The sequence below is a fragment of the Dreissena polymorpha genome, chromosome 8 (genome assembly GCF_020536995.1).
Source record: "Dreissena polymorpha isolate Duluth1 chromosome 8, UMN_Dpol_1.0, whole genome shotgun sequence".
In the NCBI taxonomy this organism is placed as follows: Eukaryota; Metazoa; Mollusca; class Bivalvia; order Myida; family Dreissenidae; genus Dreissena; species Dreissena polymorpha.
In genome coordinates, this window is record NC_068362.1 from 33977183 (window position 1) to 34000418 (window position 23236).

General features: G+C 36.2%; 1 protein-coding gene across 1 annotated transcript in view; it reads left to right on the forward strand.

The window, feature by feature from the left end:
- LOC127840434 (chromodomain-helicase-DNA-binding protein Mi-2 homolog) overlaps nt 1–21770 on the forward strand; it is a 64924-nt gene extending 43154 nt beyond the window's left edge. The window contains exons 31-44 of the mRNA XM_052368849.1: nt 274–445; nt 2457–2643; nt 3945–4373; nt 4848–4992; nt 5787–5876; nt 10352–10557; nt 12059–12120; nt 12470–12602; nt 13018–13213; nt 14563–14763; nt 15739–15804; nt 16904–17116; nt 18197–18225; nt 20730–21770. Coding sequence (XP_052224809.1) covers nt 274–445; nt 2457–2643; nt 3945–4373; nt 4848–4992; nt 5787–5876; nt 10352–10557; nt 12059–12120; nt 12470–12602; nt 13018–13213; nt 14563–14763; nt 15739–15804; nt 16904–17067 — 2051 coding nt within the window. The 3' untranslated portion in view covers nt 17068–17116; nt 18197–18225; nt 20730–21770. The remainder of the gene's footprint in view (nt 1–273; nt 446–2456; nt 2644–3944; nt 4374–4847; nt 4993–5786; nt 5877–10351; nt 10558–12058; nt 12121–12469; nt 12603–13017; nt 13214–14562; nt 14764–15738; nt 15805–16903; nt 17117–18196; nt 18226–20729) is intronic.
- The last annotated feature ends 1466 nt before the right edge of the window (nt 21771–23236 follow it).

Consider the following 23236-nt stretch of genomic DNA (forward strand, 5'->3'; position numbering starts at 1 on the left):
ATTTTCTGAATTGACTCTATGATTTCAATAGACCAGCCCTGTAATATCAATTTAATGTCAACAAACGTACTCATCTTTTTATCTTGTCATTTGTTATAATGCAGTCTGTAGCAAGCATTTTGTAAGCCAATACTAGATTTCGCAATCCCTGTAATTTCAATTTATACTATTTTCATAATTGAAGAAATTCAACCACCTTACTCCTCTTGTCATCTCTATTTGTTATTATTCAGTTCATAGAGAGCGTTATGAGCTTGATTTGTTACACTTCAGTTCGTAGCAAGCGTTCAGAGCGCCGTGAGAGGGACCGGCCCCTGCCCCCACTGCTGGCCAGGGTCAACGGGCAGATTGAGGTACTGGGCTTCAACGCCAGACAGAGGAAAGCCTTCCTCAACGCTGTCATGAGATACGGCATGCCTCCCCAGGACGCCTTCAACTCACAGTGGTGAGTCTTCATGTGCGAAAAGTGTAGTCCTAGATAAGTCTGTGCAGTCCGCACAGACTAATCATGCAGTCCGCACAGACTATTCATGCAGTCCGCACAGACTATTCATGCAGTCCGCACAGACTATTCATGCAGTCCGCACAGACTAAACATGCAGTCCGCACAGACTAATCATGCAGTCCGCACAGACTAATCATGCAGTCCGCACAGACTAATCATGCTGTCCACAGTCTAATCATGCAATCCGCACAGACTAATCATGCAGTCTGCACAGACTAATCATGCAGTCCGCACAGACTAATCATGCAGTCCGCACAGACTAATCATGCAGTCCGCACAGACTAATCATGCAGTCCGCACAGACTAATCATGCAGTCCGCACAGACTAATCATGCAGTCCGCACAGACTAATCATGCAGTCTGCACAGACTAATCATGCAGTCTGCACAGACTATTCATGCAGTCCGCACAGACTAATCATGCAGTCCGCACAGACTAATCATGCAGTCCGCACAGACTAATCATGCAGTCCGCACAGACTAATCATGCAGTCCGCACAGACTATTCATGCAGTCCGCACAGACTAATCATGCAGTCCGCACAGACTAATCATGCAGTCCCCACAGACTATTCATGCAGTCCGCACAGACTATTCATGCAGTCCGCACAGACTAATCATGCAGTCCGCACAGACTAATCATGCAGTCTGCACAGACTAATCATGCAGTCCGCACAGACTAATCATGCAGTCCGCACAGACTAATCATGCAGTCCGCACAGACTAATCATGCAGTCCGCACAGACTAATCATGCAGTCCGCACAGACTAATCATGCAGTCCGCAAAGACTAATCATGCAGTCCGCACAGACTAATCATGCAGTCCGCACAGACTAATCATGCAGTCCGCACAGACTAATCATGCAGTCCGCACAGACTAATCATGCAGTCCGCACAGACTAATCATGCAGTCCGCACAGACTATTCATGCAGTCCGCACAGACTAATCATGCAGTCCGCACAGACTAATCATGCAGTCCGCACAGACTAATCATGCAGTCCGCACAGACTCATCATGCAGTCCGCACAGACTAATCATGCAGTCCGCACTGACTAATCATGCAGTCCACACAGACTAATCAGGGACAACACTTTTCACTTTTATGGATTTTATGTTAAGGAAGTCTCTTCTAAACAAAACTCTAGACTTGGCTGTAAGTGTTGTCTGCTGTTGTTAGCTAGACTAGGCTGTAAGTGTTGTCTGCTGTTGTTAGCTTTTGTTTTTGAAATGTAAATGAACACGCCCACTTTAAACCAGGCTAAAGTGTTGTTCCAGATAAGCCTGTGAAGTCTGCATAGACTAATCAGGGACGACACTTTACTCTTTTATGGGTTTTTTGTTTACAGGAAATCTCTTTCAAACAAAAATCTAGACATGGCTGTTAGTGCATGCCCTTATTAGCCTGTGGGGATTGCTAGTTATTAATATTTAAGCCAATTGTCTGCTTATAATATGTAATATATATAGGATCTTGCATGAGTGGTCGTTTTGTATTGAATTTATTAAACAAGCCATCTAAATAAAGATAAAAAACGAGGCTTGCCGAGTTTTTATCTTTATTTAGATGACGAGTTTAATAAATTCAATACAAAATGACCACAAATCTAAGATTCTTTTTATAACATGACCAACAAATTTTCTTGTTATTTTATGCTCTTTTTACCGTTTATTCACATTGTAAAAGAGTTTAACTGAAGAAATTCGCTGGAATAATGACGTCATTTTGCCACAAAAAATGATGTCATTTCACAGTTATATAACTAGTGTAATAACACCTGTGTAATGAACAAAATTGAGCATAACGTTATTTCACTCCTGGAGCGTAGGTCATGTTATAAACAGTATTTTGTTGTATTCTTATCTAGGCTGGTAAGTTTTGGATTAGGAGTTACCATTTAAAGTCCCTGTTTGGTTTCATCTACTAGCAGTTAACATTTGTTATCCCTTTGCAGGCTGGTACGAGACCTCAGAGGCAAGTCTGAGAAGGTGTTTCGAGCATACGTGTCGCTGTTCATGCGCCACTTGTGCGAACCAGGGGCAGATAATGCTGAAACATTCGCGGACGGTGTGCCTCGAGAGGGCCTGTCCAGACAACACGTGCTCACAAGAATTGGCATCATGTCCCTCGTGAGGAAAAAGGTGAGCAGCATCGATATCATATCTTTGCAAGATGGCATTGTTTGGCTGTGTGAAGTCTCAGGGCTTACTCTGCCATTCACCAAAATAGCCAATGGCTACAAATTGCTTGGCCAAAGAAATTTTTATTTTGCAACAACTTTTCTTTCATTAGTAGTAATAAAATAACAAAAATGAGAAGAATTTTGTTAAAGGGAGTCAAACAGGAGGCTATAGAAAATGTTGAGCCTGCGGACGAGTCCTTGACCTTGTCTATTCTATGGCTGCTATTCGCAAGTCTCTATTCTGAAAAATTACCTGAAGTTTTCCTAATTACAAGATTTCTGTAAAAAGTTTTGTTAATCTTTAATATGTGCCATTTGCATGCAATTTAAATGAATCTTGACACAGTTACCTAACAAAAATCAGAAATATTGCTAGTGAATTTTTGTGCTCAAATTCTGTTGATAATATGTACTTGGATTAATAAGGGACCATCCTTTATCTGTAATATAAATAATTACTCATGTTTGTTTCCTGAAGAACTTGTTTTGTTCATTTTTATGGAGCATGCATGAAACAAGTTATTTAGTAGCTATAATCTATGAGGTCAAATTCACACTACCTGCAGATGAATACCTATATGATTGTTCATTGAAGTGACTTGATTTTTTTGCCCCCGAAGGAGGGCATATAGTGATTGGACCGTCCGTCTTTCCGTCACACTTTGCGTTAGGTTTCGAAAAATGCTCATAACTTCTATGTCGCTTCAGATAGCAACTTGATATTTGGCATGCATGTGTATCTCATGGAGCTGCACATTTTGAGTGGTGGAAAGTCAAGGTCATCCTTCAAGGTCAAAGGTCAAAAAAACAAATTAAAGGGAAGTAATAAGCTTCAATGGGAGATAAATATCGGTACCTGCCAAATGATAAAAAAAAATTATGTACCCAAAGGAAGGCATATAGTGATCGGACTGTCCGTCCGTCCTTACGTCTGTCTGTCTGTCTTTCCGTCACACTTTGCATTTAGGTTTGGCATTTAGGTTTCAAAAAATGCTCATAACTTGTATGTCCCTTCATATAGCAACTTGATATTTGGCATGGAGCTGCACATTTTGATTGGTGAAAGGTCAAGGTCATCCTTCAAGGTCAAAGGTATAAAAACATGCATCAAAGCGGGGCAGTAGGGGGCATTGAGTTTCTGACAAACACATCTCTTGTTAATAAATCATAGCGGCGCAGTAGGTGGCATTGTGTTTCTGACAAACACATCTCTTGTTGATTTCCTAATGTTCATCAATTTGTCAAATTTTATTTTCATAGGTTCAGGAATTTGAAGCAGTAAATGGGTTAAACAGTATGCCATACACAAAGGCAACAGAAGCAGTAGAAAAAGCCAAATTTGAGAAGGAGAATGCCTCATCGCCTTCTGAAAAAGAGAAAGCAGCAGAAACAGATAAGAATGGTGAAGAGAAAGCAAATGTTGAAGCAGACGGTAAAGACAGCGAAAAAACAGAGACAGAAGCAAAGGCTGAAGCAGAAGGAAGTGCCAAGGCAGAGAAAGATATTGCTGAAGATGGGGATAAAATATTAGATAAAGAGGCAGAGAAATCAGAAGGTGCTGAAAAGGAAAAGGAGGAAGAAGAGAAAGGTGCTAAGGATGAAAAGGGAACAGAGAAAGGGGATGGGGATGGAAAGGCTGATGATAAAGTGGAAGATAAGCCTGAGAAGATGGATACTGGTGAAGCTAAGGTATGTCTTGGTCTGGAAGGGAAGTTAAGCTTTTATGTTAAATTAGGAGAGCTGGTGTGGGTGGTTATTTAGGAATCTGGCATACGTAATTTCAATTAAATACCCTGTAAACAATGAAAATGTTCGTTGCTTGTCCACTTGCACTTTTCCCCTATTGCTTCCTTTTCTCTTAAGAAAATATAATTATGAAATAATTACGATTAATGTCTCAAGACTTTTTTCACTTGACAGTAAGGTACTCTGACAATAAAGTATCCTCATCCTACGTATGCGCCCCAGTTGTAATGAATAAAAGAGTAATTAAATATAAGAAAACAACTACAGATTACTTAATTTTGACAGATAGCATACAATATAGAACGCATCCACATAAAGTTGTTGCAGTCTCTAAATGTTATAAATGTATTTATTACAATGCCAACAATGAAACAAATTGTAAGCTATGTTTTTACCATTGTTTGATCAATATCTTAGGAGGTCAAGACCGATGAGGCCAGCAAAGGTAATGAGTCTGAGAAAGCTGTGGAGACAGTTAAGGCAGAGAAACCGAGTATAGAGGTCAGCGCCAAGGAAGAACCTATGGATACAGGCGACTCTGCTTTGTCTGATGGTCAGAAAGGTACTGGTTTTAGTGTTTCAAAGCTGTCAGTAGAAGAATTACCCTAAATTATCATATATTGCTTGCCGTTATAAACCCCAAAATTTCAATTTAACAAGTGTCTGTGTGTTATACATTGATACAACTATGTTTATAAGTGCTAACTTTTGAAAAAATCATTGTGCTTTCCTAAATATCCATAATAGACTCCATGTTTGGCATGAAAACAATGTGTGCGGGTAATACATGGTGTAGTATGGTAGTAGGACAAGATCAAGTATCACAAAAGGCGCAGGGTGCCACTCAAAAATGGAAAGCCTGCTTGTCTTATAAAAACCTTCTTAGTCCTAATTCTCATGTCAATGCAAAATATGTTAAGATTCAAGTTAGAAGTAGAATACTTTTAGATTATTGTTGTTTTATTATAGATAATAATAACACTCATTATTTGTTATTTTAATGCATATTTAGAGGATTAGATCCTCTGTCTGGAGAAATCTGGGCTTAATGCATGTGCATCAAGTGTCATCCCAGTCTATCACTGAAGACACTTTTGTTAAACCTTGATTTTCGTTAATAGAAGATACTTAACTAAAAGAAGAATTCCATAAAGGCGTGAAGTGTCCTCCCAGATTAGCCATAGCAGACTGCACAGGCTAATCTGTATCAACTCTTGATGCACCTTCATTAAGCCCTGTTTTCGCATGATGCACCTTCATTAAGCCCTGTTTTCGCATGATGCACCTTCATTAAGCCCTGTTTTCCCAGAGTGAGGCTCACATTTTAAGTACTCATAATTTACCATGGTTTCACAGTACAAGAAGAGAAAAAGGATGAAGTAAAGACGGAAGTTAAAGAAGAGAAAATTGAGGGTGAAGAACAGGACAAAAAGGAGGCTGATAAAGGTACAGAGTTCTGTGGATTTCTTTTAGCGACAGGGTACCTTTTTTACAGCAAGACCTATGCAATCTATAGCATTACCTGGAAGTTTAATTGAACTTACAAACCAGTGCCCCATTATTTAAAACAATAACAGCTTTTCATTTTAAGGCCTGCATGCAATCCAACTTAAATCTTTGAAGCTGTGAGTTTTTGCTATGTTAAGTGAAACCCACATAAGTGTCAATTTCAAATGTTTGAATAGCAAACAATGTTTATGTCCCCCACCCACTATAGTGGGGGACATATTGTTTTTGCCCTGTCTGTCTGTTGGTCTGTTGGTCTGTTTGCTCCAACTTTAACATTTGCAATAACTTTTTCAATGTTCAAGATAGCAACTTGATATTTGGTTTGCATGTGTATCTTATGGAGCTGCACATTTTGAGTGGTGAAAGGTCAAGGTCATCCTTCAAGGTCAGAGGTCAAATATATGTGGCCAAAATCACTCATTTTATGAATACTTTTGCAATATTGAAGATAGCAACTTGATATTTGGCAGGCATGTGTATCTCATGGAGCCGCACATTTTGAGTGGTGAAAGGTCAAGTTCAAGGTCATCCTTCAAGGTCAAAGGTAAAAAAATAAAATTCAAAGCGGCGCAGAAGGGGACATAGTGTTTCTCACAAACACATTTCTTGTTTAAATATTATTTTCAGTGCCATACATATGTTAGACATGACTTAATGTATATCCAATTGTAACAATTTATTAAAGAAGTTTGTTTTTCCATATTTTCATAGTTTGTTAAATTGTTTGAAGATTTTCACATGTTAAGTTAATTTCAAATCAGCACCTATTACCTTCCACTGCTTCATCAGACCCCATGTTAATACGCCTGGGGGAATTTAAGCGTGTGGTACAGTGAAGTCCCAAATTATAGAATGGCAGCATGAAAGACCCAGCTGACACTTAAGGCTTTGGGATACATCAGGCAATTGTATGAGCCTACCTCTAGGAAAATGGGGTTAACCCTTTGCATGCTGGGAAATTTGTCGTCTGCTCAAATGTCGTCTGCTGAATTTCTAAACTAAGCATTTTCTTCGATTTTTGTTTCAAAGAATACTATCAGAAAAGCAAACAGTTTGGATCCAGATGAGACGCCACGTTCTGTGGCGTCTCATCTGGATCCAAACTGTTTGCAAAGGCCTTCAAAATTCGGTTCCCGCACTGATAGAGTTAATGCATGTGGGTTTAATGCCTCACATGTTGTCCCAGATTAGCCTGTGTGCATGTGGGTTTAATGCCTCACATGTTGTCCCAGATAAGCCTGTGCAGTGTGCATTTTCCCCAGAGAGGTGCTCATATCTTATGTGATCTATTTCTTTCGTACAGGAAAAATGTATGAAGAGTTTTAGTGTTTATGCGTGATTTTGTTTTCTGTAACTTCAACAGTGAATGACTTTGAGTTGAGAGTTGGTCTTAATGTAAAACATGCCCTTAGCTGCAATGGTCTAAAGATTTATTTTTTCTGTATTTTTTTTTAATCATTAAATGGCTAAATACTTTGACTGAAGTCAAATCAAGAGTTTATGATTATCATTATGTACCATCTTTATTTTGTGTTTTCATTGTGTTGATGGCGCAATTCTCATGATATGAAATTGTTTTTACACTTATTACGAAGGGTGCAATTGAATTAACATCCTTCTTTATAAAAAATATCATTTACATATTCACTATATTATATAATATATAATATAATGTTGACCATTTTTAAAGTGAGAAATTGACCATTTTAATTGTGAGATATGGACCTTTTTAAACATTACAAACTGACAGATTTAAAGGTGGGAAATAGACAAATTTAAAAGTTAGATTTTGACCCATGTTAAGTTGAGAAATAAATCAATTTAAACAGAGCTCCAGATAATAATTTGGTCAAATTCTTATTTACTCCCTATATTAAAAATTAATTCTTATTTTACCCCCTATTTATAAAATTAATTCTTAACAATATGTTACCAAATTATTTTTAGCTCATCTATTTTTTGAAAAAAAATTATGAGCTATTGTCATCACCTTGGTGCGGTGTCGGCGTCTGCGTCTGCGTCGGCGTCCGGTTAAGTTTTGCGTTTAGGTCCACTTTTCTCAGAAAGTATCAATGCTGTTGCATTCAAACTTGGTACACTTACTAACTATCATGAGGGGACTGGGCAGGCAAAGTTAGATAAATCTGGCGTGCATTTTGACTGAATTATGTGCCCTTTTTATACTTAATAAATTGAAAATTTTGGTTAAGTTTTGCGTTTAGGTCCATTTTTTTCAGAAAGTATCAATGCTATTGCATTCAAACTTGGTACACTTACTTACTATCATGAGGGGACTGGGCAGGCAAAGTTAGATAACTCTGGCATGCATTTTGACAGAATTATGTGCCCTTTTTATACTTAGAAAATTGAAAATTTTGGTTAAGTTTTGTGTTTAGGTCCATTTTATTCCTTAAGTATCAAAGCTATTGCTTTCATACTTGCAACACTTACTAACTATCATAAGGGGACTGTGCAGGCAAAGTAATGTAACTCTGACTGGCATTTTGACAGAATTATGTGCCCTTTTTATACTTAGAAAATTGAAAATTTGGTTATGTTTTGTGTTTAGGTCCACTTTATTCCTACAGTATCAAAGCTATTGCTTTCATACTTGCAACACTTATTAACTATCGTAAGGGGACTGTGCAGGCAAAGTTATGTAACTCTGACTGGCATTTGGACGGAATTATGGGCCCTTTATACTTAGAAATTTGAAAGTTTGGTTAAGTTTTGTGTTTTGGTCCACTTTACCCCTAAAGTTTCATAGATATTGCTTTCATACTTGGAACACTCGCAAACTATCATAAGGTTACAGTAAAAGGACAAGTTGCATAACTCTAGTTGTCATTTTTACGGAATTATGGCCCTTTTTTGACTTAGTAACTTTGAATATATGGTTAAATTTTGTGTTTCGATCCACTTTACTTCTTAAGTATCAAGGCTATTGCTTTCAAACTTCAAATACTTTCATGCTATCATGAGGTTACTGTACCTGGCAAGTTGAATTTTACCTTGACCTTTGAATGACCTTGACTCTCAAATTATTAAATTTTGCTAAAATTGCCATAACTTCTTTATTTATGATTAGATTTGATTGATACTTTGACAAAACTACTCTTACCTGACATACCACCCCAAACCATCGCCCGTGCCCCCCCCCCGAATCCCGCCCCCCTATTTTTTTTTTTTTTTTTTTTTTTTTTTAAGATCATCTCACAAATGACCACCACACCCTCAAACTATACCCCCCACCTCACCCACACATTTTTTTTTGAAAAGGTTAAAATACACAAATATTTATTTTTATTATTTTATGTTTGAAATACCGTCCAACCATCGCACCCAAGAATCCCCACCCCCACCCCCCACCCCCACCCCCCGATTTTTTTTTCCTTTTTTTCGCATTTTTGGAAGATAATGTAATAAATGTCCACACCCCCACACAATGCACCCCTCTTCACTCCACCCCTCCCTCCTTTGTGATTGAAAATGAGAGTCCCTTCACCTTCAAAAAAAAAAATAGATGAGCGGTCTGCACCCGCAAGGCGGTGCTCTTGATTATTCATTGTTTTTGACACATCAACAATTCAACATTCTGGTTTATAGTCTTGGAAAATCCTGGCTTTCCTTCTCCATTTCATGCTTTCGCATAATCGGACAGCTTTTTCCGGTCTAAACCTCAATGTTTTTTTGTGCTTTAGATTCACAGTCATTTACGCCAGAGCTTACAAGTTGATCAATTAATGACGAAACCATGCTTTGAGTATTTGATTCTAATTGAAAGAATGCATGCAGCATGGACTTTAGACTCTGAAATGGCTTTTTTTTTGCCTTCCACGCTTCGATACATCGCTTCGGTCGGCCATTTATATTTTTTTATGTAAAATGGTCACTGACACTTCGGCTTAGGTCATAATGACCTTTTGGTCGCCGTTAAAGTCATATCAAAAACTGTATTGAACATTTAATTTTCATGACATATTGAATAGGTATACAGTATATAACTTGAGTATAAAAATTACGATAAGTGTAATTAAAAAGGTACAATAAACAGTAATGACTCGCCTGCAATACTAGGAGAACAGAATCGAGACCGTTTGGCCTTTCGACCGTTCTTAGGTGTGGCTCCTCTGCACAGCAAACGCTTGAGTGGCGTTGACTTAAAGTTGTAGTTTCAATTGAGCGTCTAGACGAGTCAGAACCGGGATGAAATGTTTACCGTATATAATTTGCTACTGAAAGTTTTACGCACGTTTGAAAATTTCAAATTCGTGTTTTATTTTTTCAATGCTTAACTTTACGCAAAGATTTTAAATATAAATCGTTATTTAAGAAATTCAATTCGTTTTTACGCATATACGCATGTTATCTGGAGCACTGAATTTAAAGGTGAGAAATTTACCATTTTAAAGGAGAGATTGCTGCGGTTAAAGTCGAAGGTGACAAGGACAAGGAAGATAAAGATGTTAAGGATGAGAAGAGTGGCAAGGAGACCGGAGATAAGTCTGAGGACGCCAAGAAGGAAGAGACCAACCAGAAGTTCATGTTCAACATTGCAGATGGGGGCTTCACTGAGCTGCATACACTCTGGCAGAACGAACAGCGGGCGCTACTCAAGGTAGTATACACTTGCTGAGTGGTGGTGAATGTAATGGAGACTTGCTTTTGCAAACAGTTTGGATCCAGATGAGATGCCACAGAACGTGGCGTCTCATCTGGATCCAAACTGTTTGCTATTCTGATAGTATTCTTTGAAAAAAATCGAAGAAAATGCTAATTGTAGAAATTCAGCAGACGACATTTTAGCAGAAGACAAATTTCCCAGCATTCAAAGAGTTAATGCATGTGCATAATGTTGTGCACCTAGATAAGTAGGGGCAACACTTTCCGCTTTATGGAATTAGTTTGAAGGAAATCTTAAGGGAATATCCAGTTAGGGTGTAAAGTGTCATCCCTGATTAGCCTGAGCTGACTGCACAGGATAATCTTGGACGACACTTAACTAATATGGACTAAACCCTGTTTTCTCCAGAGCAGACTCAAGTGTTGAACTGTATAATCCCTTGTGTCTTTTGTTTTCTTTTATGTTCGGTTTGTTCCTTCTGAGCTAATTCAAAATTGTTACACAGTATGTGCCTTTAACTTTGTTGCAAAAAATTGACTGTTAACTAGTAGAGACTTTATATATTGCTAAAACAATCAAGTCAAAATTGTTTATACTAGAAATCAAAATTGTCTAAATATGTTAATCTACGTTTCACAGTCTTTTCAAAGTTACTAATTAGTAGGAGCCTATTGAATAATTATTAACAGTGAAATTTTAAAGGGACCTTTTCACAAATATGTGCATGTTTTGAAGCTTGTAAATAAATACTTTAAATTGATAAATGTAAGCATCAGAACTAAAGAGTTGTAGTATACAAAAAACCTTATCCACACCTTGGCTCGAACCACTGACTCTTGGAGTTAAAGAAAAGCGCGTAAACCACTGTCCATCCCTGCTGACATGGCTCTACGCATTTTATACTTCATTTGTGTCTTGTTCTGATAAAACTGGGCTTAATTCATGTGTGTAAAGTGTCGTCCCAGATTAGCCTGTGCAGTCCGCACAGGCTAATCAGGGACGACACTTTCCGCTTTAATGGCATTTTAAGTTTCAAGGAAGTCCCTCCTTACCGAAAATCAAGTTTAGGCGGAAAGTGTCGTCCCTGATTAGCCTGTGCGGACTGCACAGGCTAATTTGGGACGACACTTTATGCACATGCATTATGCCCATCTTTCACATAACAAGACACATATAAGCAATTCTGGTAGTGTCACAAAATATAACAATAACTACAGAACTTTCAAAATTATGCAATCGTTTTGAGTTTGTAATGATTAATAATTTACAGGTTTTTAAATTGTCAAAAGATGCATATTTTAGAGCAAGGTAAATGTTTAGTATTACTGTTTCCTTGCAAAAAACATAACTACAAAGAAAATTTACAAATCTGAAACAATTTTTCGCAATTTTGTCTGTTTAACAAAATGTGAAAAGGTCCTTTTAAGATTATCCTCTACTATAACAGCACTAAAGGTGTGTAATTTTATTGATACATAAATGGTGTTGTTTTCAGAGCCGTGAACATGAAGTGTGGCATCGTCGTCATGACTACTGGCTTCTGGCAGGCCTTGTCACGTATCCTTGGATTGTAAACTGGATATATATATATATATATATACAAATTACATGAAGTCTGGTGCTTTGTTGCTATGTTAAATAAGCTTGCATTAGATATTAAACACACACACACACAAACAAACACTAAAGACCATAAAATATAATACTATTTATTGAAGTCCTTGTGGTAACTTGCATTCCAGATTCCATGGACAAGTGGGTTTTTATTTTGTAGAAAATTCCAGACACATAAATTGTTGCCTTTGGGTTAAAATTATAATGGTCACTCAAACCAAGAAATTAAAGCTTACATCTTCTGCACAACTTGATTTCCATCTCTGCGTATAAATCCTTGACGAGGGTGTAGTCATGGTTATGGTCGCTGGCAGGATGTTCAGAATGATTCAAGGTTCCAGATCATCAATGAACCCTTCCTGTCTGAACAGGGCAAGGGTAACTTCCTGGAAATCAAAAACAAGTTCCTGGCTCGCAGATTCAAAGTGAGTTACATACAAAATCTGAATCTATGTGAGCCTCAATCTTGGAAAATGGGGCTTAACCCTTTCCCCCATAAGAAGCAAAGTGAAAATGGCTTTTGCATCCAGCATAAAACATGAACAGCCTGAGAGTAGCTAAAGTCTGTTTAGGTTTTATGCTGTTTGCTTAAACAAAGTCTCTTCAGCCAAAATTGAGTTAAGGTGTAAAGTGGCGTCCCTGAATAGACTGTAATGAAATAGATCACCATTTCGATCCTCACTGTGGGAGCGTTCTTTGGATTTATCCCAAAAGACACCAAGTAAAGTTTCAATTCAGGAAACAGACTCTAGAGTGTCAATAAGCCTTAATAGGATTTCGATAAAATCAAGCTAAAATAAATAGGATTTGACTAAAGGTTTCTTGTGTGTTTTCCCCCAGTTACTGGAGCAAGCCTTGGTGATAGAGGAGCAGCTGCGGCGGGCAGCGTACCTCAACCTGACCCAGGACCCTTCACACCCGGCCATGGCGCTCAACACAAGGTTTGCCGAGCTCGAGTGCCTGGCAGAGTCACACCAGCACCTGTCCAAGGAGTCTCTGGCTGGCAACAAGCCCGCCAACGCCGTGCTGCATAAAGGTGGGGCTTGTCCTGATGTTGGTTCTTATTTTAGCCTTGTTCTCTGAAAAACTCTGCCTTATGAATCCTGCCTGGGACATCTTGGAAAAGTCAAATTAATGCAGTAAAGAAGCAATGTTTTTTTTTAGCGTCATCCTAGATTAGCCTCTGCCGTCCTGTCAGGCCAATGAGAGACAACATTTTAGGCTTTTATGATGTTATTTGTTTATAAGAAGTCTATTCTAGACAAAAATTCAGCTAAGGCAAAAAGTGTCATTCAAGAAAAGTGACTGGACTTTTCTGAGGTGTTCTAGGCTGGAAACAAGCATAAAAGCAATGATTCATAATATAAAGATTTGTTTTGAAGTATAAAGCTTTTCTACGTAAGCCACTCTTGGTAACCAGAAATAGCAATTGACTACAAACATCTCATAATAGCTACACAATTCTCAAAAAGGCTACTAGAATCTCTGAAAAGCTGATGAAATATTTCGTATTTTCATAGAGAATTATTTGTAAATTAAAAAGCAAACATTTTTACATGAGCTACAAACAGTTTGGCTACTTGTTTAAAATTACTTGCTCTAGGAGAGCTATCCATTTACGCTTTATTGCATCATTGCATTGAAAACCAATGTATTGTGTGAAGCAGTCTAAAGTCAATTTGTATGGTGAATCAAAACAGTGCTCAGTCTGTTTGGCTGAGATTTTGACAGAGATTTCAGAGTTGCAATGGCACCCTTCCCATTCCAGGATGTAATGATAAAACAGGAGTTGTTGTAGTAGCTTTCCTTGAACTGTTCATGAAAAAAGTACATTTTGAGTGTTTGTTTAAAACTAAACACCAGGTTTGATTTAATCACTGCATGAAAACCTTGAAGCACTCTCTATGTCATTTCCTGGGTACAACTAGTTCAGCACTCTCAGAGATCTTGAAATTGTGTTACAGTGGGGATCAAACCTTGGCCCTTCCTTTAGTTTGATGTGATTGGAAAACAAGTTTTTTTCAGTTGTCTCCCTTCAACAGTTCATGGAAAATATTGAGATTGATCAGTTGCTTAACCCTTTCCCCCATAAGAAGCTAATTGAAAATGGCTTTTGCAACCAACATAAAACCAGAGTAGCCTGCGAGTAACTCACAGGCTGTTCAGGTTTAAGGCTGTTTACTGCTCATCAGTAACTAAGGGTTGGAAATGAAGCCTTTAAAACTATAATTTAGTAAGAAATGTCTTAAATTAAATTAAACTTTCGAAGTGACTACAAATACGTATCTTAGTGGTATATGGATATACAGAATTAGTAACAATAAAAAATATTCCTGTTGTACATACTAATAATCCGACTATAAAGTTGAGCCTTTACTTTTACAGTGTTGAATCAGCTGGAGGAGCTGCTGAGTGACATGAAGCAGGACGTGAGCCGGCTGCCTGCCACGCTGGCGCGAGTCCCGCCGGTCAGCCAGCGTCTGCAGATGTCTGAGCGTAGCATCCTGGGTCGCCTTGTCAACCCTGGTCAGGCCCCGCCCACCACAGCTACCAGTGCCACCCCCAGCCCTGCTCCATCCACCTCTAGTATGTCTGGCTTGTACAATTGATCCATTTTTGATCATTTAATTATTTCTTTTTCAAACAGATAAGAGAAGTTGATATGATGTGTAAAAACTATTGTTGATCCATTTAATTTAAAATTATCATAATTTCAAACATACAATGATAGTATATAGGGAATGTAGAAACATTTTTTTACCCTTTTAATTGTCTTAGTTTCAAACAGATAATTATAGTTGATATGGTATGTTAAAATTTGTTTGACGCATTAAATTATTTTTGTTTTAATCGGATTATTTTAGTTGATAGGGTATGCGATTATGAGCTGATTTTAAAGCAGTCAGCTTTGTACCTCCACATTAGTGTGTTTCCCAAAATTTACCTCATTCTATAGTCAGCTTAAACAAACTTCTTTTGGTTTTGTGTTAGGTGGTATTGTGATCATATCACCATGTTAGACATGTTTACCATCAAAATATAAGCACTTAATTGGGCAGAACTATTTTTTGTTGATTCTAACTCAAAAGTAAAAAAACTAGGAGAACTTTATTGCAAAAGCTGATTTTAGTGTATTGAAAAGTCTGTATTCGTTACTATTTTGATCATTTTGTGGATATGATCTAACAATTTCTGTTTAAGTGAATGCACAGTTCTGAGGTCCATGTTAATGGGGCTCTTCTGGTCATGTTTGGGCTTAAATTCAGCCATATTCTCAATCACCAAAAGTATATTTTTCCATAATTAAAAACTAAAAAAAATAATTGTAAACATTATTATTTTAGTTGAATTACCTATCCAGCTCTGTAAGTTGAACCATAGTAGATAACTGAAAACACGTACGGTCAGTTTTAACAAATTTGTAAGCATAAAAAGGGAAGACAAATTTGCACCTACACAATTTTCCCAATCCACTGGCCCAGCCCCCATTCAAATATTGGTGAAAAAACTAAGTGATTGCTCAATTAGATTTGTACACACACTTGTGTTGTTGTTTTGCAGGTGGAGTACGACCTGGGGCAAGCACCCCCAACATGTCTGGACATCGCTCTGCCACTAGCACACCTGGTGAGTAGACTTGAACACATGACATATCTTAGGTCTTTGCCCCACGACTACGAAAGATACCAGTCTCAGTCTCAACTCGGATATCGATTTCTGTGAATATTTGTTATAGGTATTTGGTCACCTTATAGATACAAAAAAAATATTTATTAATCTCTCTCTCAATTTCTCCTTTCCATTAGCTGTTAGCTTTACTTTATCATCTTTAAAATAATTATTAACTGACTTTGGTATTTACCCGCTTTGGGAAGTTTCCAATATAACACCTCAACTTATTTTATTCTAATATGTTGTACTGTAGAAAAGGAGTTATTGAACCAAGGGTTTACTATTTAAGATTTAGACACAGATCAATCATAAGAATTTCCTAGTGGTGGGGCAATATTTCTTACATATGTAGAGGTAAGATGTTTGTATGAACCCAGATCCTGGAATGTCAGTATGGAATGGGTTAGGGTTTGTCTGTTACTATAGGATATGAAGGTGTTAGGTTTTCGGTGACCTTGATGATGTGTTGTTTCGGTTTGCCCATGTTTACAGTGCCTTCAGCATTGTTATTGTTTTATATATGATGCAGACTTGGTAAAATATGTTGGAATTTATAATTAAATATGATGATTTACTATTTTTTGGAAGTATGCTGTTGAATTGTTGATATATTCATGAATCCACTATTGTCAAAATATAGCTGCAGCTATTGTTTTGAAGACATTTTGTTATTGTTTTTGGTTAAGAAACCTTAAAAACAACTATTCAGTATCTAATATTAAATGTGAATAACCATTTGTTGTAAAATGATTTCCCATCTTTTCCCTGATATCATTAGAGCATGATTGATAATTATACAAGCTGTTTTCTTTTTACATCATAAAGAGTACATAACTCTTAGTTTAATAATTTGTAACAATTAAAGCTGTGTGATTCAAAAGGTATCATTATGGTAACTCAGTTTTCTTCATTATAACTACAGTATTTTCTGTTTACTATTTCAAGAGCAAATATAGTTAAAACATACAGGTAAACATCTTTTCTCCATAATTTCTACTGCCTATAATGCCATGGAAACCATATAACCATTATTTCCCCCTTATTTCTTGGCAAGTCTCTCTAGACTTGGGCTTTCCTCTGCATCCGGTGCACGGGCTATTCGGGCCAATACCCGGACCGGCTGGCGAAGTTCCCGCATTCTGGAGCTCCGAAATCGCCCGCTCTCTGGGGCTCGATTCTATAGGGCCACAGCCGCCCGTGTCGTCTCAACATCAGTAGCGCCCCCTGGGGGTTGGCTGCTGAACACTCTTGATGTAGCCTTTAACTGGTACCCATTCTCTTTGTCAAGAGCTGTATTTTTGGCTTTCTTTGTATATTTGCATGAGGAGGCATTAAGAAGTATTGTTGTTTCTTTTCTTATTCTTTATTGCATCAATATTGTCAGTCACAATCTTCTTTCTTCTTTCTGTTTATATGTGAGTATTGGTCTGTTTAGTTTTTAACTTGGCTCCATTATGAACTTATTTGGTAAGTATAATTAAAATTTCTTATAAATTTATATTTTTTTCAACACTTTCTGAATATTGTATGAAAATCTGATAATTTGAAATACAAATATTTTCAACATAAGCATATTTTGATTTAATCATTCGGCAATGAAACAAAATATTCCATTTATTAAATGCTATATGCATCAGTAAAGACTGACTTATCACATGCTCCAACATATTTCACAAACTCTTTCTGTTCAGTTTCAGTCATCTCTTCCTGTGAACATTCTCTTGTTTGTTGGCCAAGATATATTTTCTTACTTTTCTAAGCATCGTCAGTTATTTTTCCATTTAGCACTTTTTTATTTTTGTGCAATGCTTTTGGAGATTTTGAATTAACCTATTTCTAAGGGCATTGCTTTGTTGTTTTGTGGTATTCAGTGTGTAGACCATATATAAACTGTATGGTATATGCTTTGGTTGCTTGACAACTGATATGGCATCACTGCATGAGCAACCGACGCCAGCTTGTCAGGATATTGTAACAGTATTGATATTTAATGTGTTTTTTTTATTGTCAGAATGTGTTTTTTTTATAGAGCTTTTTTTAAAATAAAGAGCAAATATAAATCAATAATATTTCTATAAGTACATATTATCGGTGCATAGATGTTTGGTCTGTTGAGGTAAATAAAATTGATACAAAAACACAAACAAAACCAACAACAAAGTTATCAAATATAAACATATTGAATTTTTTAATTATTAACCATATACAACATATTTATCTACCCCTTACTGAACATTAAGCTTGCATACCTATTTTATAAAATACATATAGTGTGTGTGTTCCTGTGAACATTAACATTTTTTTAAATGTTGGTACCAAGTGAATGTGTTTTACCTGTTCATTTTAGCATCTGGTCAGTAACATCCCATGCTGTAGGTATGTATCAATGGAGGTGTAGCTTTAGGAAATGTTTGCTGTGTTGTGACATACATGTACCAGTAGATTTAGACAAGCTTTTTTTAACAGTTTGACTGCATATTATGGAGACCCTAGGACTATGTTTAAAAGGACAAGCACTGAGGGTATATGAAGTCCACGTCTTTGATGTAAGACATCTTGAACATTTATAAACAAAAGTAAACCTGATCACTGTAACTGATATGTCATTATATATATATTTTTTAATGGAAATTCTATACAGTAGTTCTCATTACTTTTCTGAATTCCTAGTTAATAAGTTCACTGACAAAGTTTTGAGGAAATGACACTGTGAGAGCCTTTAGTGCATGTCCTTCTATATGTATATAACATATAATTATATCTGGTTGTGTTTATTATTATTTCACTAAACATTATTATGCATATTTTTAATAGTGTCTGTGCTAGATTTTTCATATGGCTTTATATTGGCAAAAAGTATATTTGCGAAATTTATTTACTTGTTTGAACTTGTTAGATCTAACAGATTTGTGTGGAATACTCTGAAGGTATTTAGTATAATTGTATTTATAGTTTAATGTTGCAAATTTTTATTTTATTAAAAAATTATCATGTCAATTGTTTGTTTTCAAGACACAAGTTTATTTGCTATTACAGATATTTCTGTCAACCAAAATAATTCAAATATATAATCATGTTAGTCTTACTCAAAATATACTTTAATTTACTTCCCTTCATTTTTATGTGGTTTAATTGTTAAACAAAATCATTTCCTGTGGTATCAGCCGTATACTATTGCCGATAACCCATAAGTTTATATATCCAACCAGTTTATCATGACTAATAAACAATAAATAAATATTAATTAATATTAACTTATATAATAATAGCATTACAAAAAAATAAAAAATAAAAGCACTTGCAAGATCCTGAAAATTAACACAATCATTATGATCTCTTGTCTAATACAGGGTCTTGTATTTGTTAGATATTGTTTAAGAAATTATTCACAAACTTGCCCCAATAAGTGTTTCCTTTATTATAATATGTTTTAACGTACTTGATAGAAACAGCCACTGTCATATTTCTTTATGGTCTGCATGTGACCTTCTTGAAGTTATTTTAGCACTTTCCATCTCAGAAGCAAAGTGAAAATTGCTATTTGCAAACAGCATTAAACCAGAACAGCCTGCGAGTAACTCACAGGCTGTTCAGGTTTTATGCTGTTTGCTGCTCATCAGTATCTAAGGTTTGTAGATGAAGCCTTAAAAACTTGAATTAGTAAGAAAGTTTTTCAATTAAATATAACTTTCTAAGAGACTACAAACACTTCAAAATATGTTTCTAAGTGGGAAAGGGTTATATATGCCGTAGTGATAACTTTCTTGCAGCAAACTTTATGTTGTTCATTCTTCATGCTCTATTTGACATTTAACATTTAACCACATAGATACGTATTTTCATGCATTTGTAGTTCCATAAAAAGTTACATTTAATTAAAGACCTTTTTTACTGTATTCAAGTTTTAAAGGCTTCATTTCCAAACCCTAGCTACTGATGAGCAGCAAACAGGTTGAAACCTTAACAGACAGTGAGTTACTCGCAGGCTGTTCTGGTTTTATGCTGGTTGCTTATAGCCATTTTCACTTTGCTTCTGAGTTGGAAAGTGTTAAATGTAGAGCTAGTTATTAGTCATACTGTATCTAAATAATGCAGTTTTCCTAAACACATACTGGGTACAATTATTACAACATAATTATAGTGCAGTTTTATTCAGCCGCTTATATTTAATAATATAACACTACACTAATATTTTTAATTAATCTCTGTCAAATTGTCAATGCCATAACAAATATATTTATTTATTTTTTTGCTAGGACAGAACAAAATTTCTAACAGTATAATCTTATAAAAAAATCAACACACACTTCATTTAAACTTTTAAAGTCATGCTTCAACAGATTTTTTGGGATAAAAGCAATTTAGCTTGACCCTATTTTTACCAATAACAGACAACTCTGTTTTTATTTTTTTTAAATGCTTCCCTTTTGATGATTTATTTTCACTCATTGTCTCGGCACTTGGGTTTCATCTTCACAAATGCGAGCTACTTTATAAGTGAACAATTTGTTTTATGTGTCGTTCTTTTAAGCCTGTTCTTGTTCAAAACTGTATTGGCTGTAGATTTTCTGTATTTGTATATGAATTGATGTAAATAATCAGTATCTTAAAATGCCATTTAATTTTGAAGCATTCTGATTTTAACAAACCCAGTTATCTCTAATATTGGAAACTAATAAGTTGTTTCTTACCAGAATGTTGTGTTTCTGCCCATTGTCCTAAGTGAACACTTGTCTCTTCCTGAATAATCTTATGGATTGCAATGTATACAGTTTCTACTTTCACATGCCATTAATACTAGAGCATGCTTTTGCGAGCAAGTAATATGTCTGGGTCATATACACATAAATCATGTGATTGTCTCTTTGCTCTCATTGCAGATAAGCCTTCAGGGGACAGCAAATCTGGGGCCATATGTCTGGAATAGCACAGCCCCTGCAGGGGACAGCAAATCTGGGGCCATATGTCTGGAATAGCACAGCCCCTGCAGGGGACAGCAAAACTGGGGCCATATGTCTAGAAGAGCACAGCCACCTGTAGGATGTTTGCATTCGGGCGGCTATGGTATCATAGAACATCATACAGACTTTGTCAACTGAACGGACAGTGCTTTTCATAAATTGAGAGATGTTATTGTTCAGCTTCATGCATTTGTTCTGTACATTCTTAAACATTATTTATTGAAATAATTGCATGTTTCCATGTGAATAGTTGTCATCCCATCAAGCGCCAACGAACAATATTCAGTAACTGTGTGAAAGTAATTGTTATACATGTGTCCATTGTGTAGTGTGTATATTGTGTCAGTTAATGAAGACGAGAGTCAAACATGGTGTGTCCATTGTGTCAGTTAATGAAGACGAGAGTCAAACATGGGTGACTGCACTGGGACATCACAACAACTATAGTTCTTTGTAAGCAGTTACATGGTATTAGTGGACATGTGAAGATCTCGGGAATTTTTCTTATTATAATGTATTTAGCTTATTATAACATGAGTATGCATTTATTTCAGCTTTTTCATTATTGTATTGGCGTTTTGATATTGTATGTCATTACTTTGAATAAAATACGTTTTCTAAAACGAAATCCACCAAAGGAGATGGTAGTTTGAATCGTTAGTGGGAAGACATGTAAAAGGCTGTATAAAATCTGATAATTTCTTGGCTTTTGTATAATTTTATTGAACATGTCATTAGCATTGAAATAGAAAATGTACAACTTTTTTGCTCAACATCATTTTTTCTAGTGATCATTTTCATTACTATTCCAGCAAAAGCGCACTTAAATCATGTAACATATGTGGACATGCGTGTACCATTTCAAATTTCTTTTCTATTGTCATGCTTTTTTATCACCTTGTTTATGTCATGGTACCATGTTGTTGTTTTGTAAAGTAATAAAATAGAAAAGCTCTTGTAGTTGAGGCTTTGTTGTCTTTTTGCAGCATTTCAAGCTAGATCCCCAGTCTGGGAGGGCCAACTTAGTCCATTTTAAGGTATTGCTTGTTGCGTATGCGTTTACGGCAATATATTTTACAATTACATGGTCCATGTTGTATAAAACTTACGTTTAATTTATCATTAATCAGTTTATGTAAGAAAACAGGAGATGTGTTTGTCAGAAACACAATGCCCCCCCCCTCATTGCCCCACTGTTTTTGTTGACCTTGAAGGATGACCTTGACCTTTTACCACTAAAATGTGCAGCTCCATGAGATACACATGCATGCCAAATATCAAGTTGCTATCTTCAATATTGCAAAAGTTATGGCCAATGTTAAAGTTTTCGGACGGACAGTTCAAAAACTATATGCCACCCTTCCGGTGGCATACACAAATGTCTGAATGTTCACTGTAATATTCATTTTCTTTACAACCTTTTATAACTGTTATGTGTATTGTTCAGCGTATATGACACTTTTTTATAAAGTAAAATATCGATCGATAGCTATATATGTTCAATACGTGCTTATTCTACTGAGAAATAGACATAAACACTGACGAAACATTAAAACAAACTGATTCGTTCTCAAGGGGTTAATTTCAGAAAGAGAACAGAAATCAGTATTGAAATAACCATAGGCTATATGAGTTCGGATGATACAATTTGATACACAATGCCGAAAACGCCTGTTCGTCCGAGCAGCATTGTGTTTGGCAACATATGAAGTTAACGTGGTTATTTTTTCTATTGCGCAAAGAAAGCTTTCTTAAATTATATTTGTGTGAGCCTTTTGAGCCTATGCTAAGTATTAAATGTTCAAGAAGCTGAAATGGGGTATTTGCATCAATCTCGACAATAACATTCTCTTGCTGTGTGTTAGTTTCCACTCATCCGGCCGACCCTTTTGTGTGTGCCGATGCTGAAATTGTATTTGTTATTTTTATGTTTATCAAATTAAGTCAGTTAAATGATAAATTACTGTATTCTTTTGACAAAATCCAGGCCAAGTTTAAAACGCGGTCACATGCGTTATTGTTACCACTCAAGAGGCCACATTAACGACCCAATCTCGATTAAAATATGGCAGAAGTCTGATGATTATACGCGTAACAATGTCTATTTAGTTTGAATCTTGGGCGTGCGTCTGCATTACTAGGTTTTATTTCAGAATACATTAGGCGTTAAGCCTATAGGTACACATACATATAATATACAATATAATCAACAGTTGCCAATAACAAACAGGCATATACATATACTATTTTAAGCAATATAGATTTAACATTTATATGAAAGAATATGCAACTATAAAGGCATGCATAATAAAAATAAACAGCTATTTTTAGCACCGATACGTACTAATTTAAGGCAAGTATATAATGTGCATATTGTAGAGTCGTATCTTCTTCAAATAATAAAAAAAATCAAAAATGTTCTAAAC